General features: G+C 36.0%; 1 protein-coding gene and 1 pseudogene across 1 annotated transcript; both read right to left on the bottom strand.

The window, feature by feature from the left end:
* Positions 1–252: 252 nt before the first annotated feature.
* Positions 253–1,280, bottom strand: LOC125823229 (uncharacterized; annotated as a pseudogene).
* A 7,256-nt stretch (positions 1,281–8,536) lies between these two features.
* Positions 8,537–11,084, bottom strand: LOC125823228 (uncharacterized). Its single transcript, XM_049502629.1, has 2 exons — positions 11,017–11,084; positions 8,537–10,046 (listed from the first exon to the last, which is right to left on the bottom strand). Exons 1-2 carry the CDS (start codon positions 11,082–11,084, stop codon positions 8,537–8,539), a joined length of 1,578 nt encoding a protein of 525 aa, XP_049358586.1.
* Positions 11,085–12,146: the final 1,062 nt, after the last annotated feature.

Genomic DNA, 12,146 nt, shown 5'->3' with positions numbered 1-12,146 from the left:
ATCAAAAGGTAAACCAACCAAGAAAACTAAAACTATCTCTCATAACAACCATCTAGTTCAAAGCAGTAAAACAACAGGGGAAAAAAGTACACAACTACAACCCAAAATCACTAGAGTCCTCCTTCAACACAATACAATACTCATACAACTAAAAATATAAAAAAAAATAGGTATAGAAGCTGAAAGGAGACAATGAGTGACAAAAACAAAGTACAGACTGAACTTTCAAAGATTCAAGATAGTAAAATAAGTTCAGAACATCTTTACCAAGAACACAAGCTCAAATAGAAGAAAGAAAAATATGTAGACTATTAACAGATAATGTGAAATACAAAATACCTTTTGAAGAACCGAATCATGAGCTGACCTTGAAGAATGTGGAAGATTTGTGCATCTTACAGCTTGTGCGCTACTTGCATCAATAGGTGAAGCAAGGTTAGATCTAACACACCCTTGTATATCTTGAAAATTTAATCCAGGATTGTTTTGCAGCAATTGAGTGAATAAATGTCTCATTTCTTCTCTCAATTCTTCTTTTAAAGAGTGATTTCATTGGCATGCTTTTGTTTTAGATTGTTAATTTCCTCATCTTTCTTCAAAAAAGTTGTTGTCACTGATCTACCATAGCACCTAAGTGGACCAGGCTTCTTCTTTCCAAACAGTGCCTTAAATTCATCATCAGCTGTTTCCCCAGAATTTTGGCGATTCTGAAGTTCAGTCTGTTGAATAAAATTGGCATCCATAGTGAACTGTAAGTACTATTTCATTTCCAGTCCTATGATATCGATCAAGAACTAAAAAAATTTAACAACTTTTCCTAGCAAATAATTCAGCGACATTGACAAAGAATTGATATCTCCTCGCACTTGCACAAGAAGAAGAAGAAGAAGAAGAAGACATGCGTGATAAAATTCAATGGAGTCAAACTCCCCACAATATATAAATTTTAAGTCTGAATCAAATTCACTACTAATCCTCTTTAAAAAACTTACTATTGCAACTTGGGTATCATCCTGGATTTCCTTTCCCGTCTTGGTACGAGTTGCAATAAACATTTCAGGCTTTGATGGTTCTTCGCTATTGTCTTTGGCTGCACTCTACAGATTATATCAAAAGAAATTTAAAAAACATCAATATGTTCTAATAAAGTACAAAAAAATGAAATTCAGATATTTGAAGAAATGTCAGCTAAGTATTACAAATGCCACACATACTCTTGCAAAATTAATAGGTCCCATTCGATGCCTCCACTTTTGTTTTTTCCTGTTTTGAGAATTCATCTCACATATGGCCTATTATTAAATAAAAAGAGATAATTGAATTGATAAATAAAAAAAAAAGAATAGATATGATGCAAAATATGTCGATGAGTAGAAATGCACTATTTTAGCCTTACTTGAACAATTGGGTGTTTCCAATACTCGATCAGCTCGCGGAATTGATTATCTGGAATGCCATCAGGACGTTTTGCTAGCATATCCTCAAGGGTACTGTTTTTATCAAAAAAATTCTCTTTAATTTTTTGCTTGTGTCGCCTCCAAGCATCACGAAGACCAGTCATCACCCACTTCTTTCCTTCAGCTGGAATTAGAAATTTGGACTATGCAAAATAAAATATAGTTAGCTTCACTAAGTAAAAAAATAAATAAATATGAAATCTCAAAAGTGATTGTTCTTACATTGATATATTCTCACATGCGCTTTTTAGTATCATTTGGCACCGCATGCCAACTAGTGTACATCAAGCTGATGAATCTAGGATTCCTTGCAATTGTTCCTATAAAGTTGCTTAATTCTGACACTATCTTATTAGTTGATCCCATTGATTGTCCTTTATCAAATGTCACCTCCTTTCTTTCTTCCAAATTTTGTTGCGTGAATATCCTTACATGTTGTTTGTCCTCGAACTTTTTTTGGCTTCGATATTTCTAGATTGATGTAACAAAAAGGAAATAAGATATTTCTTTTATAACGAGTAATAAATCTTACAAGGTTTAAGACATACCTTTTGTACTACAATCAATGTCAATTTCCTCTTGTACATCACATTCATCTCCACCGAGTTCTTCTTGATCCACAAGATCATCCAATCCTTTGTTGTGTTCATTAATAATAGGAGCATGCATAAATTCGACATCAGCTATTGTATGGTTATCACATTTTGTTTCATCATCTATGCGTATCCCTTGATTATTCTGAAACTTATCAAGACTATTAGCTAGTATGACCGACTTCCTTTTTACCTTTTTGCAATTTGGTAGATCATGAATATCATGTTCATTGTGTATCTGTTGCTTATCCAAAAACTGATCAATATTGGTGGCTGGTTGGACCGACTTCCTCTTCACCTATTTGAAGTTCAGTAGATCCTCAATATCATGTTGTACCTCTCCATTACCTAGTGTTGTTCCAGTCACATGTACTATAGCAGTAACACCTTCCTTGAATGACGTTTGGAACCTAGAGTTATTCATAGGAAGTTTAATTCCTTTCTCTTGAATGGACTTTGTAGATTGAAATAACCTCTATTTTGTTTGTCCTTTCCCTGCAAACATATGTGAGGTTCTAAGCTCTTCCCTTGAAGACGATTGAATTACTGATTTGTGCCTAGGCAATTTACTCTTTCCTTGTTGTGGAGTGAAATCCTCAGAATTCTTTCTTTTATGTGGTATTGGTGCCTGCTCTTTCTTAGCTCTATCATTGCGTTCATTTGCAAGTTGTTCTCTCTTGATCTTGAATTTTTTGGCCAATTCAGCACTTGATCGGTATTGCATATCAAAATCCGGATTCTTCAATGGACTTTGAGCTTTGTTTGGATTCGAACCCTTTTTCTTTAGTATTGCTGATTGATTCATTCTTCTCGCTTTGTTTTAATCTCTTTGATTTCTTTCCCTATAGTAAGTAAACCTACAAAATAATAAGGTTCTTTAAGTGAAAGAAGTAGCAGCAATATAATTTTGATATAAGGTTGACAGATGACTATAGGCAACATTGCTTGGAATTCTATTGATGAAGTAAAAAAATATTAAAACACACTGATACTAGAACTTTACTGCATATACTGATTTATAGCAACTGTTTAGCATAGTCATTAGTGCTCCTGGATCCATTCTGACGACTCCTAGTAGATGGTGGTACATTAGTATTCAAGCCATATGTGAAGGTTCCTTGAGCTTGCATTTCAGTACATACATACGTTTGCACATCTATCACATCATATGCAACCCATATGCCTCACTATAAGTTTTTTTCTTAGACTTGAAGTCAGGTGGATAGCTTATTACTTTGAAACATTGTCCTTCCTATGTCTTTTGCATCTGCAGAACTCACACACAAAATCTTTCCAGAATTTCCAACTCTTTAGAAATTATAGTGTCACAACCCGATTCCTCGAATCATGATGGCACCTACTATAACCCACCAGTAGGTAAGCCAACTCGTAACCCGGAACAACAAGTAATGGGTCTGAGGGTAGAAACTAAACAAGAGTAGGCAAAATTTAAGATAACAACATAACCAGGCGAAAGCAAACCAAAATATATATACAAATAAAGATCCCTCCCAGAACCTGGAAGTCACTAGTACAGAGCTACTAACAAAACGAGTACAAGTCCCAAAAGTGGACCACATAGACTCGAGAGGTAAAAGACAGGTCTATATACACAGATGGAGACTAAAATAGTACAAAACGCCGTGTGCTCACCCCCATCTCTGGATCAGACTACTCCAAACTGGATCAACGCTGGCCATTGGTGTTCGGACCTGCATCACGAAATAGATGCAGAGCGTAGCATGAGTACCAAAACAACAGGTACCCAGTAGGCATCATAGGCTGATTGAACTTGAAAAGTAAAGGCAATATGAAAAGAAATAATAACACAAATCGAAGTTAAGAACCAAAATCTAACTAACAATGGAATGCACACGAGTGTAGAAAGAACTAACTAAAGTAATCTATACGCTAACTACACCTAACTGGACCCCCATAAGCCCAGAAGGTACACTCGTGTGCAAGTTAAAAAAAAACCCGAACGGACCCCCATAAGCCCGACGAGTACATAGAATAACTATAACTAAAGAGAATTGCATATAAGAACCCAAGAACGGAGAACATTGGACCAGAACCTCAACTCTAATTAGTAGAATCTGACAGTACGGAGGCCGGACCTCGAACCGGATGCTCACCAAAAGTACCCAAGTAACCAATCACAAATATCAAGTATCTGAGGCCGGAACTCTAACCAGATGCTCTATATAAGTATCTGGGCAATAGAGGCCGGACATTAAACCAGATGCTCTATATAAGTATCTGGGCGATAAAGGTCGGACCTTAAACCGGATGCTTTATATAAGTATCTGGGCAATAGAGGCCGGACCTTAAATCAGATGCTCTATACAGGTGCCAATGTAACTGCTAAAAGATTCCTAATCGATCCACGCTCATAAATGTCCGTGGAACGCCGTCCACACTTAGCCAATCAATGTAAGTCCTTGGAACCGAATTGAAAATCAAATTCAAATCGTGAAGCAGAACTAACATCACCGACTTAACACGTGAGGCCGTAACATCGGGTAAATAAGGATAACTATCATCGGAGCAAGCGTATCACCTAGCTAAGGCCCAAACTAAGGCGGTCGAGCAATGTCGGGGTAAAACTAAGGCCTATCGGATTCGAATAATGTATTTCTAAGGCAAGCCCTAGTTAAACCTAAAATAAGGCCCAATATGATTCAAATAAACAGTAATTAAGCATGCAAGCACTTCACATAGCGATGAGGGTCAATTAATAACACAAAGCATGCTTATAGTTACACGATAATTCTCGAAATAAGCGGAAAACATGATTTCTAAACACCTATGCATGATTCAATAACTACCAACCCAAATCCCAACTAATCAACATGCATTCACACTCTGAAGCTCAATCTAAGAGAGGGAAACCGTAGCTTACCTGTAGGCCGATCACACGCGCTTCAAAATCACTTCTCCGAAGCTTTCTCTATCCGATCGGCCTCGAAACGCTGCCCCGCTATAAAAAATAGAGTCACAACGTTATTACAGTCGTTTAGACACTAAAATTACAACAAACGGAGACATGTCAATTTTGGAGTCAAAATGGGAATCGTGGGACCCTCACCGAACTGTCCGAATTTGACTCCGTGAAGACACCCTAAACAGCACCACAAACTTGTGTTCCAAAATGGAACACAATTTGGGGCTTAAAACGCAGTAAAAACCAACAAGCAGGAAAATCAGCTTGTTTCCAGAATTTCCAGCACTGTATAATATTGCAGCAACTGAGTTTCCAAAATTTCCAGCACTGTATAATATTGCAGCAGCTGAGTTTCCAGAGTTTCCAAAATTTCTAGAGTTTCCAAAATTTCCAGAATTTCCAGCACTGTATAATATTGCAGCAGCTGAGTTTCCAGAATTTCCAGTACTGTACAATATTGCAGTAGCTAAGTTTCCAGAGTTTCCAAAATTTCCAAAATTTCTAGAATTTCCAGAATTTCTAGAATTTCCAGCACTGTATAATATTGCAGCAGTTGAGTTTCCAGAATTTCCAGTACTGTATAATAGCATAATAGTAGATTGCAGGAGCTGAGTTTCCAGAATTTCCAAAACTTCCAGCACTGTATATAAACTGATTCTATAACCTGTACAGACACAATATCCTAGCAGGGAAGCTGGAGCCCAACTAAACTAATTTTATAAATTCAAACAAAATCAGGACCTAGACAAACTATTTTTGATCAAATTGAACATTAGAACTTGAAGCCTCATAACATCAAATAGCATTTGAAAACAATTAGACAGAGATATACAACGACTAAGTTAAAAGATGCTCAAAAGAGAACTGAGCCACACTTGGAGAGAAAGGTAAACAACAAGATTTTACAACCCCATTTCAAGAACCCAGAACACATAGCAGACACTCTTAAAATCGCGACTAAATGAACTACAGACCATCTTGAACAAACTAAAGGAGACTTAGTTAACTTTAAGAAAACAGATCAAATCATATCAACTAAGAAACTGATACAAACTAGCAGCTCACTATTTCAGTCACAACAACGCATAACATTCTTGGTCTGAAACAGACAAGGAAAAATTAAAGGTAAATAATTGTACCTTTCTCGGAGCAACGAACTCAGGATAGCGACAAAACCAGGAGTGACTTCAATTTGCAGAGCTCACTGTTCTGCCTCTAATGCCTACTGCCTGATAATAAAAGGAAACAAATAAGTATATAAATAACAAACAGTCAAATAAAACAATATTCAACTAGAAGTACAGGTTCCTCAATAAAATAATAATCAGATAAGACGCCAACATAAATTACTTAACAAAACAACAATTGGGCGCATGAAAAAAGCCAACATAATACTTAAACATTGTAGCGATCTAATATTCAATTCCACATATTAGATATGTTAATGTGTTTGTACCAAAAAAACAATTAAATTACAAAAACAGTAAGTGAGCACTATATGATCACAAAAATAATGAAACTCATGGTGCGTCATCTTCAAACTCTTCTTCAGACTCATCTTCAAACTCATTTTCATACTCATTTTCAGACTCATGTTCATACTCATTTTCAGACTCGTCTTCAAATTCATCTGCAGACTCATCTTCAAATTCATCTGCAGACTCATCTTCAAACTCCTTTTTATACTCGACTTCAAGTTGTTAAGTAACAAATTCCTCCGAAGGCACATCAATAATTGTTTCTAGTACATCAATCCTTGTTAAGAGTACTTCACCATTATCTTTTGGTATAGATGGTCCCATCAAATGTTCAGATGGCTCGTTTTCATAACTTTGTGGGAGATTAGATTCAATTTCATCACCCATGTTAAACAAGTCTCTCGGAACAGTCTTCATAACAAAATGTCTATCTTGATCATATGGATCTTGCACATAGAAGCATTGGTGTACTTGAGATCCAAGAACAAAAGGCTCTTCCTGAGAGCATATCTTGTTAAAATAAACATAAGTAAGACCATAAGCATCATTTTTTTACCCTCATACCAATCACACTAAAATAGAACAACCTTAAAATGACTGTAATAGTCTAATTCAACAATATCAACTATTCTGCCATAATAAGTCAAATTTGCGGCAATAAGATTTTTATCCTTTGAGCTTGCAAAGCTTGTAGTTGAGGCAACTAGTGTAACACCACTAGTTTGTGTTTTACGCCTTGCATCACGCTGCCTAACATGAAATCTATATCCATTGATGAGATACCCAAAATATCTTTTTGCAACAGAATTTGGTCCTCTACACAATTATTTTATCAAATCAGGCACATCCTCTTGCAAAGCACGAGTTTCAAACCATTGAGAGAAGTTTAGACAATGATCGTTGGCCTTGTTCCATTTAGATCTTCGTGGCTGATTATTAACCTCTTGCTCATTCTCTCTACACAACATATACTTTTTTTGTTAAAATAATAAATAAAATAAGTTAAAAATTAATTATACAAAAAGAATACTACATTCAAATTAAGGTACCTATTATATTCTTGAACCCCGTCACAATTTCCCAGTAAGTATGCATGTGCCCGACTTAGTGACTTGCTATCTATAATGAATGGATCAGTTTTCTTTGCTCCTAAAGGAACTCCTTTGTTAGGAAACAAACTCACAGTTTCTGCATCACTTGGGTCACATCCATCATTATTTCGGGCTCTTCTGTTAAATCTGGTATGCACACCCCTATGTAGATATTTAGAGAATAAATTCATACAATTTATTCCCACTCGTGTCTCTGCTATGCAACCTTCTAGATGACGTCTGTTGCGAATGTATGATTTGAATGTACCCATTTCTCTTTCAGTGGAATACATCCATCGATTTTGAACAGGACCTCCTAATCTCACTTCATTCACCAAATGGATAGGCAAATGAATCATTATATCAAAAAATGAAGGAGGAAAAAATCGCTCCAACTAATTTATTGTTTCTATGATCTCTACTTCTAAGCCATCTAGTTCCTCCAATGTGATTACTTTTTGACACAAACGACGGAAGAAGGAACTAAGATGAATCAAAGGAATAGCCACATGATCAGGAAGAATGCTTTTAATTGGTATTGGAAGCAAGTAATGTAACATGAAATGAGCATCATGGGTTTTATAATTAGACACTTTTCTTTCATCCAAGTGCACACACCTAGATATATTGGAGGCACTACCATCAGGTAGCTTTTCTGTCTTTAAAATTCCACAAAAAATTGATTTCTCTCCATTTGTCATTGAGAAGCACGCCTTTGCAAACTTTGTTCTCTTACTATCTTCTGTATCTTTTGGATGAAGGTTCTTCCTGATTCCCATATCTTTCAAATCATACCGGGCTTTTGCATGATTCTTTGTTTTGCCAGGAATATCTAAAAGAGTTCCAAGTATGCTATCAACTATATTCTTCTCTATGTGCATTACATCACGGTTGTGGCGTAACAAGTTGTGCTGCCAATAAGGTAATTAAAAAAAATGGACCTTTTTTTCCATGGGCCATCATTTGATCTCTTTCACTTCTTTCCAAACACATTTTCAAAATCATGTAAGCTATTAAGCACATCAGTTCCCTTTAAGAAAGGTGGAGGAGGCCTGAATTTAGTTTTTCCATTGAAAGATCTTTTGTTAGATCTCCATGGATGATCCATGGGTAGAAAAACACGATGATCCATGTAACACATTTTTCGACTATGTTTAAGATAGTGAGAATTAGTGCCATAGTTACAACAAGAGCAAGCAAACTTTCCTTTTGTACTCCAACCAAATAACATAGAATATGCAGGAAAGTCATTGGTTGTCCACATATGAGCTGCCCGCATTTGAAAAGTTTGATTTCTTGAAGTATCATATGTTTCAACCCCAGAATCCCACAATAAATTTAACATATCTATCAATGGTTGTAAGTAAATATCTATGTCATTTCCAGGTGATCGCGACCCAGGTATAAGTAAAAGAAGTATAGAATATTCAGATTTCATGCACATCCAAGGCGGCAGATTATACACCATCAACATAACTGGCCATGTGCTATGTGATAAACTCATGGTTCGAAATAGATTGAATCCATCACTTGACAAGCCATGTCTCACATTGCGACAATCTAGTGCGAAATTTGGATGCAACCAATCAAAATCTTTCCATGCTAGACCATCATCGGGATGCCTTAAGTTTCCATCTTTAGAACGCTCCTCGTCATGCCACCTCAAAGAATCTGCCATCTTTGAGCACATAAATAGCCTTTTGAGTCTAGGAATTAATGGAAAGTGTCTCAAAGTCTTTGCTGAAACTCGATGTTGTTTTTTTGAAGGCTCAAGCTCACTATCAACTTCAGGAGATTTAATATATCGTGAAGCTCCACGAGTATGACGAAATTCATCATCCTTATGATCATTCCTGAACAACATGCAATCATTGGGACATGCATCAATTTTCTCATAATCAAGATCAAGATTCTTAACCATAGACTTGATTTTATTGTAAGACGGAGGAATGTTCAACTCAGGCATCACCTCTTTTAATAACTCTAAAAGAGAAGTGAATGATTCATTGCTCCATCCATGTAGACACTTCAACAAATATAAACGAACTGTGAATGATAATTTAGAGAATCCTGTACAACCAGGATATAATTCTTGGCTTGCCTCTTCAACTAAGTTGTAGAATTTCTTGGCATCTTCATTTGGACTATCATAAACTCCTTCAGCCTGTGCAACATCTCTAAATTGATCATTCAACAACCCATCAATAACATCACGTGAGTAATCCATATCATCGTTAACATTCAACTTGATATCCCATTCCCCGTGATTGATCCATCTAGTATTGCCTTTAACAAATCCATAGCATATTACATTCCTTCGAGTCCAACGAATATTACAACATTTTGCACATGGACACTGAATTTCCTCTTCTTGAGGATCTCCATAAGAGTAAGCGAAATCTAAAAATGATTCAACACCTTCAATATACTCTTTGCTATACCTTGCTAAATTCATCCAATCCTTTGATGGGATATTTGAATTCCTAGAAGAAGATATCAGTATTTAATCTTTAACTAACAATCATTAAATCATTAAATACTTCACAATTAAGTTTTAAAATTCATGAGTAAGTTATCAGAATCATGTGTTATGAGATGATAAAAGTTTCTTACCTAGTCATGACACTTGTGCTATGCCAAATCAAACCTTGAATCCTCCACAAATATTTTTGAATGTTGATGATACTACCAAGGAAAAATAAGTAAAATTAATAGGATAGACACAATTAAGAAAGAAAGTAAATAAATAGAATTCAAATGATTAAAAGTTTAAGTTTTGTGAGTGAATTAAGAGCTTTAGAGCTTTTAGAATTTTTTAAAACTAAGTCCAAAATTTTAAAATTTCATTCTTGTTCACACCCAATCAGAGAAGTATCAAACATCTAATACCATGTTTAAACATTCAAGCAAACATTCCTATAAACCTATAATAGATATTCAATCAACAACTTATGAAAGTTGCTTAGTATTAGTAATACAATATTTTTTTAATTTGTTGTCTTAGTAATACAACAGTTTCCAAATTTCACATTGTATTAGTGACACAACAGTTTTTTTAAATTTTCTCTATATCGTTGATACAACAACAAATACAAAGCGAACTGTTGTATCAGTGATACATAACGAACTTCAGAAACTCTTATATCACTAATACATAGAGAATTTCAAAACTGTTGTATCAGTGATACATGGAGAAAGATATTTTTTATCCTTCCCTTTTGTGGTGAATGTTCTGTGAGTTTTTCAGCTTCTCCACATTTTGATTCAACTAGTTTTGTAAAGACCTTGGCGGGTAAGCATATGAGAAATGGAGAACACATGGTAGGTTTTGATTGCTGATTGGGAAAAAAAAGGAAGAATTGCTAAAAGGCGGGTTTGTTTTGCTGGCTATTGAAGTGCAGGAAAAAAGAGTAGAACCAAAGAAGAAAATGAAATGAAGGACAATCAAATTACAAGAGAACTGCAGCAGGTGAATAATACAGTGAAGGATACTTCAAAAATGCAGCAGGTGAAGGAATCATATGACCAAAGAGATCAGTGGCAGACACAGAAGAAGAAGAAAAATAAGCATCAAGAATAGGCCAACCCTAAGACTGTGTGGAAACCTAAAGACTTGCAGCATAAATAAGGCATGGAGAATCAGCAAAATCCAGCTCAGGCAGGTATGACACTCAATGTTCCTACTAACAATAATTTTATTGGTTTAGATGTGTAGGAACAGGTTACAAATAGCCTATATGGTCTAGATACCAGCAATAAGACATTAACCAAGGAGGATCAACCATCACATGATCCAGGTAAGCTAGTTAATTCAACAAGCAGTCAAAATGAATAGCACTCCCAAAAGAATCAAAATGCAGGAATTTCCTGTAACGTGGAACCTGTTATTGATTTAAGGCTCCCCTTACCCCATAACCCCACTGTTATTTCTGTTGAGACGGTTGAGGTTTCTGATGGAGTTTCTGGAGGGATAGGTGGAGGGATGAAGGAGACACAAACTAATATGCAGGAAGGAGAAACCAAAGGGAGGGATTTGCCTAATGTTTTGCAGGAGGAGGAGAGTACAGACCAGCTTCAAGTTCCTATTATACATCACGAAAGTAAGCATCAGGCATCCCACCAGCTTGATATTGGGAATAGTTTACAGGACTTAGGTAAGGAAAATCCTTATGCTGGAACCAGTGCTAGACAACAAGAAAAAGAGGGACTGCATAGTCAGATTCCTCAGAAAGATGCAGGGAACACTCCTACTCAGCCTAGTAACAATAAATCCCAGGCCAGACTGAGTAAAAAAAGAAGAAATGCTATTAAAAAAAGGCATAAAAAGGAAATGGAAACTGAAAATAAACAGCAGGGACAGAAGGAAAAGGTTGAGGACTATGATGAATATGGGGTTCCAAATTATGAAGATGAGTATGATGAAGATACACAATCTTTAGATGATAATGAGGATGAAAAGGATGAGATCACTACAACTTCTAGGGCCACTTTTCAAACTGATTATGATCAGGAGGAAATCCAAGAAATCAAAAGGCAACAAGGACTATCTCCAAGAGGGAGGAAAGAAACAAGGCACAACACCA

Source organism: Solanum verrucosum, unplaced genomic scaffold, assembly GCF_900185275.1.
Source record: "Solanum verrucosum unplaced genomic scaffold, falcon-dt-bn FXZP01000011.1, whole genome shotgun sequence".
Taxonomy (NCBI): Eukaryota; Viridiplantae; Streptophyta; class Magnoliopsida; order Solanales; family Solanaceae; genus Solanum; species Solanum verrucosum.
The sequence above is the reverse complement of the archived record's forward strand: the minus strand, read 5'-3'. Positions and strand labels throughout refer to the sequence as shown.